The following is a 20,000-nucleotide window of genomic DNA, read 5'->3' on the forward strand; positions in this document are numbered from 1 at the left end:
GGCACAGGCATTGCGCCCAGCAAGCAGAGCTAGCCGCCCGGCGGCCCGCCGGCGCCCCCCCCCGGCATTACCATCAGTATGTGTTGTTATTTTTTATAAAATAAACGGATTATCTGTGGTACTTCAAATAAACACATGTGAAGACTTTTTATTACTTTTTTTTGCAAATCAACAGGTGGTGCCAAAGCCAACGAAAGGGCAGTACAACAAATTATCATTTGTAATCTCAACCAATATACTTGGTTGTCACCTGGCCCATATTCATTTTCCTGTTATTAGACTAACCTCGACCCCATCTCAGAAAGGAAAAGTTTGATGTGGCCCCCACTCGAAAAAGGTATTGGGACCGCTGGTGTCGCACCACAGGCATATTTGAGAGCATGACCCATTAGGCGGCCTTCGGTAAGGGAGCGACTCAGAAGGCTGGGGCTGACATATGTTACTCAGAAGCTCGTGACGAGCCGAGTCCGTTAGACACCAAAATTTGTGACTTTCAGAAATTTTTTTGGAAATTATAAAACAGAATTTAACCGTGTCCCCCGGCAGCATTTGAGAGACCGCCCATGGCGGCCCTTCAGGAATGGGAGGACCTCGTCAGAAGGCTGGGGAGCTGACATATGTATTTCAGCGTTGACGAAGCCGAAGTCTGTAGACACAAAACTTGTGACTTTGGGACAAACTTTTCCAGTTGTGACATTCACACTAGTCTTAATGGTGTGGACACTCAAGCATATGAGAGAAATGACCATGGCGGGACCCGCCGGCGCCCCCCCACCCCCGGAAGGCATGCGCCCAGCAAAGCAGAGCATAGCCGCCCGCCAGGCCCGCCGGCTCCCCCCTCCCCGGCACAGGCATTTGCGCCCAGCAAGCAGAGCTTGCCGGCCCGGCGGGCCGGCGCCCCTCCCGGCATTACCATTCAAGTTTGTGTTTTTACTTTCTATAAATTTAAATTGGAGTATCTGTTGGTACTTCAAAATGACAACATGTGAAGACTTTTTATTACTTTTTTTTGCAAATCAACAGGTGGTGCCAAAAGCCAAACGAAGGGCAGCTACAACATTATTCATTGTAATCTCCACAATAATACTGGTTGTCACCTGGCCCATATTCATTTCCTGTATAGACTAACCTCGGCCCCCCATCTCAGAAAGGAAAGTTGATTGGCCCCACTGAAAAAGGTTTGGGGACGCTGGTTGTGGCACCACAGCATATGAGAGATGAACACCATGGCGGCCCTTCGGAAGGGAGGACTCAGAAGGCTGGGGCTGACATATGTTTACTCGCGTGACGAGCCGAGTCCGTAGACACCATAATTTGTGGACTTCGAGAAAAATTTTTGGAAATTATATAAACACAGAATTTAACCGTTTCCCCGGTTGCATATGAGAGTCCGCCCATGGCGGCCCTTTCGGAAGGGAGCGACTCAGAGGCTGGGCTGACATATGTTACTCAGGCGTGGCCGAGCCGAGTCCGTAGACACCAAACTTGTGGATTTTGGACAAACTTTTCCGTTGTGACATTCACACTAGTCTTATATGGTGTGGCACCTCAGCATATGAGAGATGACCCATGGCGGCCCTTCTGGGAAGGGAGGACTCAGAAGGCTGGGGCTGACATATGTTACTCAGGCGTGACGAGCCGAGTCCGTAGACACCCAAATTTGTGGACTTTTTGAACAAAATTTTTCGTTCGCAGCAAGCGGGCCTTGAGACGTTTAACGAGGAATTCCCTTCCAAGGGAGCGACTTAGAAGCCTGGGGCTGACATATGTTACTCAGCGTGACGAGCCGAGTCCGTAGACACCAAATTTGTGACTTTCGAGAACATTTTTTGGAAATTATTAAAACACAGAATTTAACCGTGTCCCCCGGCGCATATCAGAGACGCCCATGGCGGCCTTCGGAAGGGAGCGACTCAGAAGGTGTGCCTGACATATGTTTACTCAGCGTGATGAGCCAAGTCCGTAGACACCAAACTTGTGGACTTTTGGACAAACTTTTTCCGTTTGTGACATTCACACTAGTCTTAATGTGTGTTGCACCTCAGCATATGAGAGATGACCCAATGGCGGCCTTCGGAAGGAGCGAATCAGAAGGCTGGGGCTGACATATGTTACATCAGCGTGACGAGCCGATCCGTAGACACCCCAATTTGTGACTTTTTGACACAAAATTTTCGTCGCAGCAAGCGGTAGGCCTCGGAGACGTTTAACGAGGCATCCCTTCCGAATAGCGGAGCGACTTAAAAGCTGGGCTGAATATGTTACTCAGCGTGACGAGCCAGTCCGTTAGACACCAAATTTGTGGATTTTGAAAAATTTTTGGGGAAATTTATTAAAACACAGAATTTAACCATGTCCCCCGGCAGCATATAGAGGACCGCCCATGGCGGCCCTTCGGAAGGAGCGACTCAGAAGGCTTGGGGCTGACATATGTTACTCGAGCGTGGCGAGCCGAGGTCCGTAGACACCAAATTTGTGGACTTTCCAGAAATTTTTTTTTGGAAATTATTAAACAGAATTTAACGTTGTCCCCGGCAGCATATGACGACGCCATGGCGGCCCTTCGGAAGAGGCGACTCAGAAGGCTTGGGGCTGACATATGTTATTCAGCGTGACGAAGCCGAGTTCTGTAGACACCAAACTTGTGGACTTTGGACAAACTTTTCCGTTGGTGCATTCACACTAGTCTTAATGGTGTGGCACCTCAGCATATGCAGAAATGACCCATGGCGCACGCCCGCCGGCGCCCCCCCCCCGGCACAAGCATTGCGCCCAGCAAGCAGAGCTAGCCGCCGCCGGCCCGCCGGTCCCCCCCTCCCCCGGCTACAGGCATTGCGTCCCCAGCAAGCAGGCTTGCCCCCCGTGCGGCCGCCGGCGCCCCTCCCGGATTCCATCAGTTTGTGTTTTACTTTCTATAAAATAATGGAGTATCTGTGGTACTTCAAATGAACACATGTGAAGACTTTTTATTACTTTTTTTTGCAAATCAACAGGTGGTGCCAAAGCCAACTGAAGGGCAGCTACAACAAATTAATCATTGTAATCTCCACCAATAATACTGGTGTCACCCTGGCCCATATCATTTCCTGTTATAGACTAACCGCCCCATCTCAGAAAGGAAAGTTGATGTGGCCCCACTGAAAAGGTTTGGGGACCGTTGGCTGGCACCACGCATATGAGAGAGCCATTGACCCATGGCGGCCCTTGCGGAAGGGACCGAGCGACTCAGAAGGCTGGGGTGACATATGTTTACTCAGCGTACGACGAGTCCGTAGACACCAATATTGTGGACTTTCGAGAGAAAATTTTTGGAAATTATTAAAACACAGAATTTAACCGTTTCCCCCGGTTGCATATGAGAGTCCGCCCATGGCGGCCCTTCGGAAGGGAGCGACTCAGAAGGCTGGGCTGACATATGTTACTCAGCGTGACGAGCCGAGTCCGTAGACACCAAACTTTGTGGACTTTGGACAAACTTTTCCGTTGTGACATTCACACTTAGTCTTAATGGGTGTGGCACCTCAGCATATGAGAGATGACCCATGGCGGCCCTTCGGAAGGGAGCGACTCAGAAGGCTGGGGCTGACATATTTTACTCAGCGTGACGAGCCGAGTCCATAGACACCCAATTATGGACTTTCTGACAAAATTTTCGTTGCAGCAAGCGGGGCCTCGGAGCGTTTAACGCGGGCATCCCTTCCGAAGGGAACGCGACTTAGAAGCCTGGGGCTGACATGTTACTCCGGGTGATGAGAACGAGTCCGTAGACACCAAATTTATGGACTTTGAGAAATTTCTTTTTGGAAATTTATTAAACAGAATTTAACCGTGTGTCCCCGGCAGCATATGAGAGACCGCCCATGGCGGACACCAAACTTGTGGACTTTGGGACCAAAACAACTTTTCCGCTCTTGCCTGACTGTTGCTGTGAAATTCACATAAGTTCTTAAGATGGCTACCTGTGGCACTCTTCTACCCCCTGCCGAGTGGCACCTCAAGCTCATGAAATGAGAATGACCCATGGCGGCGGCCGGCGGCTACCCCCTCTGCCGGACCAGAGCGGGCGCGCGCCCCACCCCCCCCCCCCAAGGACAGCATTGCGCCCAGCAAGCAGAGCTAGCCGCCCGGCGGCCCGCCGGCGCCCCCCCCCGGCATTACCATCAGTATGTGTTGTTATTTTTTATAAAATAAACGGATTATCTGTGGTACTTCAAATAAACACATGTGAAGACTTTTTATTACTTTTTTTTGCAAATCAACAGGTGGTGCCAAAGCCAAACGAAGGGCAGCTACAACAAATTATCATTGTAATCTCCACAATAATACTGGTTGTCACCCTGGCCCATATCATTTCCTGTTATAGACTAACCTCGGCCCCCCATCTCAGAAAGGAAAGTTGATGTGGCCCCCACTGAAAAAAGTTTGGGGACCGCTGGCTTATATTAACATTTTAAGTGTTGCTAGTACTTTAAATCCCACTGAGAATCAACATCCCAATTTGCAGATCTGTGCAGCTATAGTGGGCAGATGTTTGACTTGCATGGCAGTGAGTAAACAATACAAAAAAGCAAACTGTATTACTTGTTATACCACTAATATCCATGTTAACATAACTTGTTTTACATCCTCAAACAAACATAAAACAGCCACGTAATTTAAAAGCTTAACATATGAGTTTATTCTACTGGATTTATTAATCTATAATTTAGTGCCAGTGCATGTGGTAAAAGTATAATGTGCTATTAATTAACACTGTTTCTGAGGACTGGACATGTGAGTGATCGTGTGTGCAAATACTCTGGGACTGACCCATATGCAAAGTATTCACTTAACTCCTGACACAGTCTGTGGGCCAGCTCTCTCTTCCCACAGCCTTGAGGACCTGTCAGCACCAGCATAGGATAGGGAGAGTCTGCACTGGGCAAAGTACTGCTTGGAGAGACACACACACACACAGACACACACACGCACACATGCACACAAACACAGATTCAAACTCAGTTACCCCCCTTACCAAGGATGAACAAGACTTACAGTATGTATGATAAACCATGAAGCCAGAGCACAAACTTCTCCGTTCTTGAAAGCTACTCCTACAGTCAATATAAACAGGAACCTTGTGGGCAATATGGATGTGCTCTTTCTCGAAGCATAGAGGAGAATGTTAAATTGACTCTAGCTGCAGCATTTTATTTGCTGATGATGGATGTTTTCAAAAAAGTGCTGATGCATGAGCTAATTTTTTTTCTTTTAGAGAGAAGATAATATGAGCAATACAGGAACACTGCAGATAAAATCCTGCTGAATCCTGTTTGAAAACAACTTTTGTGGTAGTTGTTTTTACAAGATATGTATGATTATGACTTATCATCCCATCTGGATCATATTTAAACCTTTACATTAAGAATGCACTTCCGAAATACTGCTTAGGCTCAAATTTTCCTATCTCCTTATGATTATGTTGTTTTATTATTTGTAGTATTATTTGTACCAACCTGTCATAGAGTATCTGAGGCTGCATCAGCTGATACACCAGGTGGGTCATGTGATTTCTGGCTGCCACCACATCCATAGGAGGATCATATTTGTTCACTGATGACACCTGGGATTTAAGGTTAGTAACTGTTATTTTAAGCTAGTCCACAAACAAGGAATATACATATACAATATACACCGCATTAAACCAGTTGCAATATTTCTAGTTTAGAATGATTATGATGTTTATTCATACCTTCTCTTCAGGAGTGACTTTCTCTTGGTCCAGCACAGTAAGATGTTGAAGGAGGAAAACAACTGACAGTCTGTAGTCCTGTTGCTCCTACCAATAACATTCACATGGTACATATTACACAAAAACATATGGTGGAGCCATAATGAAAGCACATACATTTTCTGTGATGTATCATCAAACTGAATACACTAAAGAAAGGCACCTGGGTAAAATACCACCAACTTTAAGAGGCAATATACAGATGGAAGTCATCATAGAAGTTCAAATGCATACAGGCTGGTACAGAATGCATGACGGTAGATGCAGATAAAGTTGATCTCTGCTGTGCATGGTACTGCTCTCATGGTAGTAGTCTGTGTTCAGTACAGGTTTGGGTTACCTGCACAGGGTTTCCCAGCAGATTGAGGTCCCTCAATAGGAGAAGATCATGAATGTGCTTGCACTCCTGAATTTCAGTAATCTGATAAAAACGACAACATAAAATCATGCAGTGTAGTAGTTCATTTGTAGTTATTAAAATCATAAACTTGTTGAGGCTGAAGATTCATTCTCTAACTTGTCAACAACTATTTTGTCAAAGTGGAATCTTGTTGTTATATAAGAGCTTGCTCATATTGTTCCTCATTTGTGTCATTTACTGCTTGTATATGTGATGGTGCGGTTTAACTCATTCACCTAGACCAGAACTTCCAAACTAGCTAGTCTACAGGTATACATGGCAGGGTGACCTAAAATAGTGACAGGTTTTTTATGCTAAAACAGCTATGCATCCTATTGAGATATCTTCAAACAACACTAAATGCATACCTACTCACACATTGTGACAATATGTGCTTCAACATTTATATGAACTTCCAGTTGTAAAACTGAAAATTCCCTGTATCACAGTGCTCCTTTTTGTTAATTCATAGGGCAGGCTATTCCTATTTTGAGTAAATTTATGGTGCAAATATCCATTTGTTTTTGAACATTAATCTCATTAATTTATAGTTTAATCCCATGTGAGATTTAGACTTAACTACTGCATTTCTGCCATTAACAAGTTTTTTTCAGATCAGTACCAGGTTTTTCTCGAGGTTGATGGAGCCCAGTAGGTGGAGGTTCTGGAGACCAGAAAGACTGGTGATGCGGTTCAGAGACAAGTCAAGAACCTGCAGACTCCTCAGATTCTCCAACCCTTCTATCCTCTCCAGCTGGTTGCCCCTCTAGACAGACAGAAAACAGGACAATTAGTGAGGCAAGTACATGATATTCATGCATACATAAGTGGCTTCCCACCACCACTTCTACTTTATATCCTCTCAATGATTCCCACTAATAAATATTTAGGACATGTCATGGTTGCTTTGCATGGTGCCTGAACTTTCTTTCCCCTCAGTACTGAGTTGAGTGGCAGGCCTGCCTCTCTCTGCTAAATCCTGATAGGTGAGGACTGACAGCCAAACAGCTGGCGAGGTGCTAGCGCAGCACGCTAACCAACTAAAGAACCAGACGTGGGAACTCCTCCCTTGTCAGGGTCCCCAGGCTGCCTCTCACTAAAGTTGTTATCTATCTGGCCACACCTCGCCCTGCTCTTGCCAAGTATGTTGCCTGGCAGAGGGCTGCTGTCAGTGGGGGTGGGTGACTGCGCTGGTCCCTTGAAGCTCTGGGTCGGTGCTGTGATGGGCTGGGAAACAGGTTGGCTGACAGGGCCGTGCTGTTTAGGGAGGCAGCATGTGAGGAAAAGAGGTCAGGGATGGGATTAGATGGATGCTGGATGGACAAGGTATGTATGAGTGTGTGTGTGTCCTGAACTTGGTCCAGGCTCACTCAAACACCAGCAGCTGGTCCCAAAGCAAAGCTACAGACAGGGGCAGACACAGCCAGACCGATGGCTGCTGACAATGAGGAAACACTGATAAAGGACAGAACACGCATGTGCTCACACATGCACACACACACAAGCAAAGAGAGAGAGTGAGAGTGCGAGAGAGAGAGAGAGAGAGAGAGAAGACGAGAAAAGGCCTGCTGTTGGACCATATGTTGATTCTCGAACGGGGGGCCAGGGTTTTACTGAATGTGAATATTCAGCCAAAAACAGAGACATAAAGAAAAGACAGAGGGGACAGAAAAGAGAGATGAACAGAACCAGGTGAAATTGAGTATACATGAGGTATAATACACACAACAAGGAAGTACAACTCCAAATTAGCGCGAACAGTGTTTGTGTATACAGTACATGAAGGGAAACAACCTCCTGTAAAACAATGCCATCCAAAGAAAAATTAAATTTCTGTTAAAATTGCATATATGTACTGTAAGTCTGTGCTTGTACATACTGTTAATATGAATGTTAATGTGTGAACATGCACCTGTTCATCATATTTCTGACTGTAACAGAGAAGAACCTACAAGGGAGAGATGTGTGAGCAGCAGACTGTCCAAGCCACTGATCCTTGAGATCTTGTTGTTTGCCAGGCTGAGATGAGTGAGTTTGCAGCATTGCTCAAGACCAATGATCTCCTTGAAGCTGTTGTCTGAGACATGGCAATGTTAAGAGTGATACACAAGAGAAAATGCAGGTGAATAGAATGCATTTGTTGACAGATATTATCATATACAGGCAAAGAAGAAGGTGAATGTAAATATTGCTCAGTAAGGATACAGTCCAGATCCAGTTTACTAAGAGATGAATAGGCTGATAAATCCTTCATTTTTGTCATACGGTTATGGGAGAAATTGACCTCCTGAAAAAAAAGCAGCACACTATTAACAAAAGTCTTAAGTACATCTCACTAAAGAAATTCTTTGGCTAAATCTATAGAGTATGTGACAGAATTTTCAATTCAGTAAAGTTCACTGTCATTCAAGGGCAGTTAATGCCTTGTAAGCATATTCAAAGTGACTACAGATGGGCTATGGAAATCCAGGCCTATCTTGAGGGAATAGCACGAGAGAGTGAAGCCCAAGCCACCAATCAAATGTTGTCTTATCCTGTCAGCTCAAGGTCCCGCTTTACCTTTAGGTTCTTGGGTGGCTGGAATCCAAAGAAGTTAGAAATTTCATTGTGAGAAGCATCCAGGATGACGAGGTAGGGCATGTTGCTCACACAGGATAAATCTAGTAAATGGGAAAAGTTAAAGTAAACGACCACAGCTTAAATGCAGCAAGAGAAAGTAAAAAATATTAAAATGTAAATAAATCAGGTCTTATTATATCCTTTTGCAAAATAGTCCAACTCATATAAAAGTCTGTAGGAGTAAAGGAGAGTAAAGAGATGCTGGTTATAACTAAAAGTCACCTTTAATTTTGTTGTGTGGCACCTCCAGCTTTTGAAGATGGACATATTTGCACAAAACAGAGATGTCACAGAGATTGTGACTCTAGATAGAGAAAAATAAAACATTGGTTAAAGAAAATTTGTCTCAAAATGAAACTGCAAAGAGACACTGTGAATGTAAACAGATTTCTCAGGAATTGCTTTGTGTTGGTAAATCAGATAGTAAACACACTTGCAAGCCATATAATGACATTTACAAATGCTGTCTGTGTAGGCATGTGTCTTACAGGCAGCGACAGGTGGTGGTACAAGTGCTGCAGCCCAGTGCCAAAACGTCCAAGTTGGGTTACACAGCTGGAAACCAGCTCAGCAGTTAAAACACCATTCTTCTGTAGGCACACAAATTAAATGTACTATTTTATTAGAATCGTGAAGCTAGCGTGTGGAGGCTTTGCAGTTTTGCATAGCATATAGCATGAGGCTACTATAAGCATCATCTAGAGCTCATAGCGTCCCCTAAAAGCACACATGTACATATTCATGCAGGACGCACAAGCACGCACAGAGATTATGCTTAAGGAGGCACACTTAAATTGATGGTAATGCGTCTATTACAAATTGCAAATAATCAACCATTTGACCTTGCTGTGTTGTTTTACTTCCCCAGATCTCTTGAACAAGGTTACCTGCTTTACCTGTTGCATAACGGAACAAATACGGAGGTTTATTCAAACTGCTTCACTGATATGCAGTCACTATGCCTTTTCGAACTTATTCAACTTTGGTACAATGACACATTAGCTTGCATTTTTGTCAAGTTGAAAACAATGAATGAAAGACACTGAAACAAAAAAGTTTAAGAATGACGTAATACAACACGAGCTTACACAGTTTTACCAGCTAAAATATCGTACTACTTACCTCCATCTCTCTGCTTTCTTCTAGCTCACTGCAGCTGAGAGCCTCTGCTAAGGGAGCGTCAGCTACGGACCCTTGGGGGCAGCAGCTAGGCGACGCTGAGGAAAACTGTTGACTCGTTGTTTCCTTCATTATTTCAAGAAGACAATTCGGCGACGGGGGACTAAAGACTGACTGATAAGCAGTAAATGTCAGGGATTTGTGATAAAAAAAAGTCTAAATATCCGTGTTCAAGCTAGCTAACAAGTTAGCTTTCACATGAAGCGTCCACCGCTGTCGCTTAGCAGCAAGTGCGAGGTAAATGGAATTGTGGGTGGTGTAGTTTTACTGTGAGCATCTCGATATCTTAGTTTAAACTCCACCGGTATTTAAGGAGAAGGGGAAAACTTAAAACTCAGGAACGTGAGAAATATACAAATCCAAATCCTGGCATGGAGGTGGGTGTTAAAAGAGTTAATTCAGAAGGTCAGGAGGGAAAAACACCTCCACGATGCGTCGTACACCTTTGCTGTGTGTTTGAATGGCAGTAGACAAAGAGCAGCAGGTTAATTATCATTGAAACACCTGTGTAGATTTAGCTAAACCATAGGACACGTGGGTAACACATTAACAGTTCACATTAACCTTTTTAAAGCTTTACTTTGCATCCTCTAAGGAAAGAAAATGCATAAAACCTGGGTGACACAATTGGGGCACCTTTATTAAAGTTTACTAAAACCAAGCTACGATTTTAACATCTTTCTATGCTTTCAATGATTTATCATAATCTTGTTTCCTATTTAATACCCAACATGACCACATACATTTGGGGGGTATTTTAACAGACACAGTCCAAGAGCAGATGGAAAATGAGAAGTTTGCATTTCAGTTAAAAAATTTAAATTTGAGAATGTAAGTGAATTTCAGTGGTGGGACGACCCTTTTATATGTATTTGAATTGTGCTTTACAGCTCCATGTCATTAGACAAAATAGATTTCATAACCCAGAGATAGTTTGCAAATATCACACTGTGCTAGAAAGACTGCATGCATGGACTTATGCCCACAACCACACAAGCCTTCAGATGGTATGTTGTCTGTATTTATTTTTCTCATTCCAGTACGCCGCACTTAAACTTGTCATGTTTCAAACCATGTCATACAACACATCACACCTGTCAGGGCAAAGTACATCCTCAAGTGTTGGTTTTGGATTGGTCTCACTCATATGATACATGGTGGTAACATCTCTACAACATCTACTGCAGCAAGACAGTGATGGACTGTACTGTAATGTGTGGAAGAGGGTCACTGTGTGTATGAAGTGCTGTCAGATGTACTTCCCCCAGTGGAAAATGTGACTGTTTTGCAACCACACGAGGACAAAAAACAGTGTACAAAATACACAAGACAAGATTGGGATTGGATGGTTTATTTTTTCAGTATATTAGTGTATGCACTGGCAGATCATGTGTGCTTAATTTAGAGTAGACAAACATTTCAGAGCATTTATGAGATGACATTTAACAACCAGGGGAGCAAGAAAGATGTTTAAACTTGTTCAAGACTAACACAGTTTGATGTATAGAATTTCATACAGTCTTACCTGAAACATAACATTAGTCTCATAGAACAGATGTGCAAAATAAAGGTCCATAGGAAAGAAAAAGAAACATGAAATCGAACCTTTATTACATTTTACTTATTTCACTCATGAATAAAAAGCGTGAATAGCAGGAGTGGTTCTCACTCACTCTACATATATGGAGTATGGCCAGTACATAAGCCTTCTGGACTTTTGTGGTATGTGTGTGGTAATTGTATAATAGTATCTGTGTGTGACATGATACACTCAGTTAACATTGTATTAAAGTTCCCCATGTATAACATTTCAAAAGTAGCTCTGCAGTGAATGGCTAAATGAGCAGATTTTAGATTTCACAGTGGTGTAGTGGTAGACAAACCCCTTAGCAGCTCCACTGTTGTTTTCCCATCAATCCCAGCCTATGTGTCATTATGATGGATTGCTCTGTGGGCTTCAGGGCCCACTGTATTGACAAGGCTCCCATTCCCCTCTCCTCCTCTCGTTAAGTACTTCTCTCCCAAGTTAATGAACTAAAAACAGGGAGGGTTGCAGGGAGGGGAATGATTTGTGATGGTCTCTGGAGTTCATGTGTATAGTTCATTTTAAATGACTTAAGCATATGTAGTGGGGATGACAAAATAAAGATTCAAAATTGCATTGTTTAAATTTATAGAGCTAGTAAGACTGATGAAATGTATTCCCACACACATGCCTTAATTTAAAAAGTGCAAGTCATTCCATTGTGGCTTGCTGGACTTGAAATATTGCATTTGAAATAAACCTTGTCCCCATTTTATGAACGGATGAATATGCAATCAGCCAAAATATCTTCATTACTGGGTTTGTCTCTTCTGTCCAATTTGTAAGAAATGTTAAATGACTAACAACTTTCCATACTACCCGCAAAAGTTTACTGCACAAACCATGAGAAAAAAGACAGATAAACAGATTTTTAACAGCCATAGATATGATACAATTCTCAGCGAGGGAATTCTTCGGGGACCAACCCAAATTGGCAGCAGGCGGAAGATGTGGCCTCATTCAGACAGTCTAATCTGGCATCTGTTATTGCAGACAGAATCAGTGGGCCCATGGGGCTGCCAGGAGAGGAGAGATAGAGGTGTAATTGAGAGCAGCAGTTTAGATCTAATAGGAAAATGAGATGAGATTGGGCCTAAGTTCGGGTGAGTGTCCAAGACAATCGCCTTTTATCTGGAGCTGGAGTCATGGTGAGTGGGGTACTGTTAAAGTCGAGCGTACTACATTTGGGTCTTTTAAAAAGTGGAAATTGACTATATAGGTTACCTTATGGCACAGACACAGAGGGAGCTAGTTTGTGTTTGTGTTAGTTGTCACCTCACTTCCCAATTAGAGTGAGTCACTGCTACATAGACCCACTGTATGATTCATCAGGCAAGATGACACAACAGATTTCACACAAATTATGATGTAAAGGTGTATGTCTAAAGAAAACATGTATTTCAGTGTTTTCTAACCAAATTCTCAAATATCCTCTGTCCTGTGAGTTTTTCCCCATCATTCCTTACTCCTGTATACATGACCAAATTAAATTCCACGTGTCTGTGCTAGACAGATTTGAAGGATTTGAAGAAGAAAACATAGAACACAGGTTATTTGAAGGGTTAATGCACTGTTATTGTCTCTCATTGGCCATCTTTCTCTGAATTTCGGGCAACTCAACCCCTCCCTCTGAACCCTGTCCTGACCTGTTACACTGTGGTGATCTTCTTGTCCTTGGTGGCCTGTTTGATGGCGGCCTGTTCACAGATGATCTCCTTCAGCCGCTGCAGCCGAGTGTTTTGAGTGCTCAGGTCCCCTACGCCTGTCTGGCTGCGATGCAGTAAGGACAGGGCGTTGATGTACTCCAGCTCCGTGTAGCGAACACCCTGGTCCACCACCAGGTTCAGCAGCTCATCTGCAGTGTTGTACAGCATCTCATAGTACTGCCTGGAAGGAGGGATAGGAAGAATGAAGAGAGAGAGAGAAAATGACAAGAGGTTATGCATGAAGTAAATCAGTGGAGAAAGAAAGAGAGTAAAGGATAGACAACAGAGGGGGAAGCAGGGGAAAGAAAGAAAAAAGTATACTTTATATTCCTCTGTTTTGCATTATTCCAGTGGAGAATCAAAACAAGCCACAACAACAAAAGGAAACACAAAAGTCAAACTAACTGCTGTTGCTGTCAAGCTTAATTTTCTCAAAAAGGACTTCAAGGACCTCACCCCGCCACCGCCGCCGGGAGCTGACAGTAGAGGGAAAACATTCACTGGCTACAAACCACTGAGACCGTTTTAATGAGACACTGTTGACAGAGCCCAAAGAAGGGAGAGGTGTGTAAAATTAAGAGGTCTTTAACCAGGACCTAATGCAACAATGGGCCATTTGACAAAAGACCGTGAAGTACATACTGATAAAGGAGGAGCACAAAGGAGAGTGAGTATTGTTGAACTACACACATTCCTCCTGCTGACTAACACATAAGACATAAAGGTCAGACATGCCAGACTGAAGAGAGGAGAGACTGTGACTGTATTTGATTTTTATAAACCAAATATTTAGAGGTGGACCTCCTGTGTATGTGAGCATAGGCTGTATAACTCCTTGGCATCAACTCACTAAGGAGAACACAATATTTGGCCATAAATATGGATTTTAGGAGGAGGGTAACTTTTCATAAACACAATTTACACATGCCTGTGTGAAGAGGAGAGGAGAGGCTGAAAGGAAGGTAATGCACAGGAGTGTTGGGATGCAGTGCTGACCATTATTCTTTGCTTGGGGGCAAAACAGGTCAAATACCTTAGAGAGTGCATGTGTGCTATGCTCTCAAATACACACCAAAATGCAGGCACTCATTAGAATAGACTTCACCACTATCTGCCCCAGGCTGTGGGAAAAATCCTGTTCTCTAAAGATACACCATGTTACGCTCCCGTACAGTAGTTGTAGATACAGTCAGAGCAAGAGGGCAGCAGGGGATGTATGTCACATACTGTTTCAAGACATTTATGTTTAATATTAGAAAATGAATTCATTAAAGAAAAAGAAGAAGAATAAATAGAAAACCTAAAGGACCATCCTACTGTTTGTTTATAATTTTTGTTCCTGAGACAAATCATGTGTTATTTAGTTCACACAAAACAACTTGGTTCTTTTTGTCACATCACAATGTTTTTTTTTCCCACTTTTTCTGACCACACTTGAATCATGCTGTACAGATGATTAGATATGTAGATGTATTTTTCCTGCCGTCATAAACAGCTATTGGTTTCCATTAATTTCTGTACAATATGAAAGTCAATGAAGTGACTCTGGAAAGATGCTTGATTTGTGTAATTCATCACAGTGAATTGATGGTAATATTTATTGAAATGGATAGAAACCAATGAAGACCTGGAATGGCTCCCTATGTAACAAGGGAAGGAACTGAATATATTTGTTCTTCTTCAGCTCTACTTTTTTCCCTTGCAGGCAAAGGAAGCTTCCTTTACAAGCATAAACTGGCCACCTTGGACAAGGGCAAAGGCCATTCACTCAGCAGCAGTGGCTCCTGCTGCTTTGTGAGGGCAGCAGTTCAGCGAGGAGAGATAATTGTAGCACTGACATTGTTAGGCTGAAGAAAGGCCTTGGAGGTGCTGTGACTGAGAAAAAAAGTTAGGTCCACCTGTTTTCAATTTTTTCTTTGTGTGACAGCTGAGAAAGAGACATCCATTAAAGAATCCAGAGAGAGAGAGAGAGAGTGTTAAGCTCTCTGCTGTGCCAGAGGATGTTGAAAGTAAACGGATTCAAATCTGTCTGATATGGCACAGTAAAAAGACACTTTGGTAAGAAAAGATATTTTTATCTCATTTGTTTAGCTCCACCACCCATCCAAGACCCATTCCCTTCTTGAGATGATCATTGTCGATGCTAACGAGGCCTTAATGAGCACTCAGGGAGCTTCTGTTCCAAGGTGTTTTATGTGCTGTCATTCTGGAGGTTCAACAATGGAGAAAGACCTGGAAAGAGTAATGAAGGGGTAGAATATATGCGATGGAGATAGAGTGACAGAAATAGAGAAGGGAAGAGTGATGACAAAAGAGAAGAGTGAGGAATGGAGGTGTATAATATCTGTTTTTTGGCCTTCCCCTGACAAGTAATGCCCTTGGTCATCAGAGCATTTGCATTCTGCTCATCCTGCTCTCAATTTCTCTCCAAGGTCTTGTTCATTTTTCCATCCCTGAGCTCATTCCATGAAAAAGCTTGTCAATATTGATGAGGGTCACATTGGTTTACTCCTTAACTGCGGGGGGGTGGGGGCCAGAAGGGAGGCAAAAAGCGGGAAAAAAAATCTGGGTCCCACTTGTGGTTTTATCTCACAATGAAATGCACAATGTATTTGTGTTTGTCTTTCTAGCTGATAAATGTCTGAATGTGAGTGCCTTTGAACGTGTCTCTGCTTTGTATGTTGTTTAAGTGTGGTGAATTTACCTCAGAAACACAGCAAAAAACCAGCTCCAAAGAATTACTGTTTCATTCCCTAGACCCTGATTGACTGCACGCTTGAGGCAAATCACCTTGTCATATGATCTAATGGGAAAAATACATATAACAACAAAAATCACACATTTCTTTTGTTGAAGGAAGGAGCTTTGAACAGAAGGCTTCCCTCTTTCAAATACCCATCCTCAGCTCTCAATGGGAAGCAGTTCAGAGGAAAGGAACTGTCGATTTTGAACAGAGCAATAAACAAGAGTAGAAATTGTACCTGACTACCTCGTTCTAACTTTCTCAACGGGCATAATGATTGCAAATCTCTGTAGATTATGTGTGTAAAGTATTTGTGTATATAATTTAGTTTTTTCTTTTTTTTTTTTTTTTACTATTCTTCAGTTACGTGTATGGTACGTGTCCAAAAATATGCTGGTTCGGTTGATTAGAGTGTTTGTGAGTGTGTCTGTGTAAGCAAATTGTGCAGGATTCTTCGGCCCGTCGCCCAGTGTGAGCTGGGACAGGGTGTGGCTAAAATGATGGATATAAATTCAAAACCTAAAAACTGTTATCAGCAAGAACTATCTCCGAGTTCTTGTTGTTGATTTTGTGTAGGCTGGTTAACTGAGAAGTTTTTAGGCTCAGCTCCCTCTTTCAATTAATAAAAGCCTTCTGGTAGGCTGGTAAGTTATGCACACAGTGGGAAATGCCTGCTGAAAACTGAAATTATAACTGTGACCACTTTGACAGAAACTGAGTGACATTTTCCTCCAGTCTAAAGAACAATTTGTCTGATAAAGTAGTAAAAGTAGCTGGAAAGCTTCGGAACCCATCTGTTGATGCAGCAGCCAGCAGGAGAAAATTAAAAAATACCTCATCAGCGCTATAAAACATGGCTTAACTACAGTATAATAGCAACTATAATTTACTTGGCAATGATGCATTTAGGAAAAATCCCACGCAGGATTTGTTAAAAGCAGATTGACTGATGCTCATGTATAACTCATGACAGTTGTCCTTTCTATAACGTCTAATATTAAAGCATAAAAGCTGCATCCACAGGAAGACAGTGTGCTAGACTGTCAGCTGGTTGTTAGTGTGTGTGTTTGTGTGTTCATGTCTGAGTCATGAGAACAGCTGGCAATCTCGCCTCTGTTTAGCTCAAAGGGGAGGGGGCTGGTTTAGAAAGAGAAAGTGTAAGGTGTGTTTAGTGTAACTGTGTGTGTGTGTGTGTGTGTGTGTGTGTGTGTGTGTGTGTGTGTGTGTGTGTGTGTGTGTGTGTGTGTGTTGTGTGTGCCTGATTGATGTATGTTAGTGTGTACTGAAAACACTTACAGCTCATTACACAAGCAGTTGGAAAGCCATTTACCAAACTGGGTAAGGGCTGTTAATAAGATTAAAATCTCTCGGCAGCCCACCATCAAGAAAGAACCCCTAGTGACACACAACCTAACACACAAAAACACACACAAACACTTCTTCACGTGTTAGAAGAAGTTAATGAAACCAGCATTCTTTTTTTTTCTTGCAATACTTAAGCGAATTGTTGTTTTGATTGCCCCGTCCCTTAAGTCTTTCTCTATTTATGGCTCTCAGCTTCCTTCTGTCTCCCTCCCTCTGCACACACACACACACACACACACACACACACACACACACACACACACACACACACACACACACACTAATTTTACCAATTTCCACCTGCTTCCTCCAGAAGTCTCGTCTATAACAGCAGTGCTTTAGTAATCAGCTTGTGAGTGTGTATGGTATGTGTGCGTCAGCATGCCTCCATGGTGCGCTTTCTATTAAATTTTAATTAGCCGCCCCCTCCCTTTCCGCGAATACAAAGAATATTAAGTAAATTTATGATGCGTGGATGCAGCAGAGGACAGACAGATATGTATGTCAATGGTACAAGAGTGAGAGAGGATGAGGAGGAAAGGGGGGGGGGGGGGCAAAACGACACAAAGAGAGAAGAAAAGCGAGAGAAAGACAAGAATCAGCACAATTAATTTCCCCTCATTTCCACTGTGTACAATATTAAGGCCATTACAGGCTGCTGCTGTCAGCGCATTTGGAACAACGCATTAGTTTGTGGGGGGAGAGGAGAGATGAGGAAGGAAGAGGAGGAGAGGGGATGGGGGAGTCTTTGGATGACCCCCTCATCAACTAGGACTGAGGCTTGTGTTACTGACACCAACAACAGGGCAACATGCCTCCTGTTCTCTCCTTTTTTGTCTCAGTCTCACTGGTGTCAACACTGATATCAACTGCACATTTTAAGTGTGGATGTGAGGTCACTGATAAAAAGCCTGGTAAGGGGCTGTATGGCATAAAGTTAAAGACAACTGTCTGTTAGTGCTCACCCTTTTTGTGATCCCTAATTCTAAAGGTTAATATAGCCAATCACATGATATAGGTGATTGGCAGTTTATGTCAGATGACTTAGCAACCATAAAATAGTGATTTGACTGATGTCTCAACTGTCAGGATAACAGATAGGATTTATGACCAACAATTAAACATCTGATATTTTTCATGGTGCCTCTCAAGATGAAGCATTCAGGTGTGGGACATCTTTTTCCCCTCTCCATGAAAAGCTGTAAGCCCAGTAGCTTTCACTGTACAGTCTGATTTGATTTGGCTTTGGTTTGCATTTCTTTGAGCTTTGTTTACAGCGGATAATCTTTCCACAACTGCTCCCACAGCTGCTGTACATCCAGAATGCACATCGCATTACCTTGACCACCAGCGGCCATGAACTGTCGTGACCAGCCTTGGCTGCAGGATAACTGCATATTTAACAGGGTTTTACATATGGAAATGTAATGAATGAAGATGTAGTAATGTAGGAAAATAATTGAGGTAATTTTTGCAGCATCCTTGGCCTGTACTCGACCTGAAAATGTTAGTATGGATGCATGTCTCACATATAAATTGTGTTTTTGTTTTATATGGATTCAGTTTCAGTCTCTACATCCTTCTGCCTCTTTCAATCTTCCCTTAAAGTCTTTCTCCATCCCTTCTTTCTGCCTCTCTCTCCCTCCAGAGCAGTGCATTTGTCTCTCCTCTGGTAATGAGGAAAGGTCTGCAGAGACTCTAAGACCGAAGCTTCATCAGCAAAGACCAGTCCCATCATGCTGCGCCATGCACAACAAACACACACATACACACACTCGCACTGGCTTGATCAGCAAAGCCCGGCGTCATCATGATGTGAGGTGCACATACATAAACACATACACGCACAGACAGGCTTCATCAGCAAAGACCAGTCTCATCATACTGCATCTTACACATGCATGCCCAGAAAACAGGAGCAGAGGAAAGGGAAGGGAGGGGCTGAAAGAAGAAGAGAAGAGAGAGAATAACAGTTTAACATGTGGTTGGACGGTACCAAAAGAAAAAAAAAAAAAAGACAGGCAAGAGAAAAATGAAGAAAAAGGGACAGAGAGGAGGAAGCGAGAGATAAAGAGAGAGACACAAGGTGACAGGAAGGGAGACAGAAGCCGAGCGAAGTGACAGTGTACTGAAGCCAGGCCTAAATACAAACAGTTTTATCTGTTGACACCCACTACCTCCTGACACGGCCGTCAACTGTACTTATTACAACATTCTCTGTAGACACACCAGCCTGTCACCTCGACACACACACTGGGGTTTAGACACACACACACACACACACACACAAAAACGAAGAGAGTTTTTTTTTTTTTTTTGCCTATGTGCACACACCCGATCTTAGAGACACGCAGAGGTTGGGGTAGCACACTCTAGGGCAATACGCAGTACACAAGAATGTTATACAATTCACACATGCACACCCGCACGCTGTAGTAATTTCCAGTAGCAGACAGGTGGGTGCGATGGGCTGAACTCTGGGGCATCTCTACAGTGAGCCTGTCAGACTGGTGTTTAGCCTAGCTACGGGCTAAGGGGCTTGCAAGTTTGCTAGGGATGTTATGACAGCCCTGCAACCTGCCTACACGGGTCAGCGGGCAGCTCAGAGCTCCACCGTATGTGTGTTTGTGTTA

The 20,000-nt window shown here is 43.2% G+C and overlaps 2 protein-coding genes across 3 annotated transcripts in view; both read right to left on the reverse strand.

Moving 5' to 3' along the window:
• lrguk (leucine rich repeats and guanylate kinase domain containing) overlaps positions 1–9,988 on the reverse strand; it is a 32,065-nt gene extending 22,077 nt beyond the window's left edge. Inside the window, exons 1-11 of the mRNA XM_022749120.1 lie at positions 9,912–9,988; positions 9,278–9,379; positions 9,012–9,093; positions 8,730–8,830; positions 8,376–8,457; positions 8,123–8,247; positions 6,793–6,936; positions 6,111–6,191; positions 5,732–5,818; positions 5,496–5,602; positions 4,810–4,929 (exon numbers count right to left, since the gene is read on the reverse strand). Coding sequence (XP_022604841.1) covers positions 4,810–4,929; positions 5,496–5,602; positions 5,732–5,818; positions 6,111–6,191; positions 6,793–6,936; positions 8,123–8,247; positions 8,376–8,457; positions 8,730–8,830; positions 9,012–9,093; positions 9,278–9,379; positions 9,912–9,917 — 1,037 coding nt within the window. The 5' untranslated portion in view covers positions 9,918–9,988. The remainder of the gene's footprint in view (positions 1–4,809; positions 4,930–5,495; positions 5,603–5,731; positions 5,819–6,110; positions 6,192–6,792; positions 6,937–8,122; positions 8,248–8,375; positions 8,458–8,729; positions 8,831–9,011; positions 9,094–9,277; positions 9,380–9,911) is intronic.
• Positions 9,989–11,311: 1,323 nt separating this feature from the next.
• The window catches only part of exoc4 (exocyst complex component 4), a 110,857-nt gene continuing 102,168 nt past the window's right edge, over positions 11,312–20,000 (reverse strand). The window contains exons 20-21 of one of the 2 annotated variants that reach the window (XM_022749492.1): positions 13,200–13,440; positions 11,312–12,534 (exon numbers count right to left, since the gene is read on the reverse strand). In XM_022749492.1, the coding sequence (XP_022605213.1) occupies positions 13,203–13,440 (238 nt within the window). In that variant the 3' untranslated portion in view covers positions 11,312–12,534; positions 13,200–13,202. Of the gene's footprint in view, positions 12,570–13,199; positions 13,441–20,000 lie in introns of both variants that reach the window. The other variant, XM_022749491.1, reaches the window with a different exon arrangement.

This window comes from Seriola dumerili, unplaced genomic scaffold (genome assembly GCF_002260705.1).
Source record: "Seriola dumerili isolate Sdu_G_001 unplaced genomic scaffold, Sdu_1.0 BDQW01000138.1, whole genome shotgun sequence".
Lineage (NCBI taxonomy): Eukaryota > Metazoa > Chordata > Actinopteri > Carangiformes > Carangidae > Seriola > Seriola dumerili.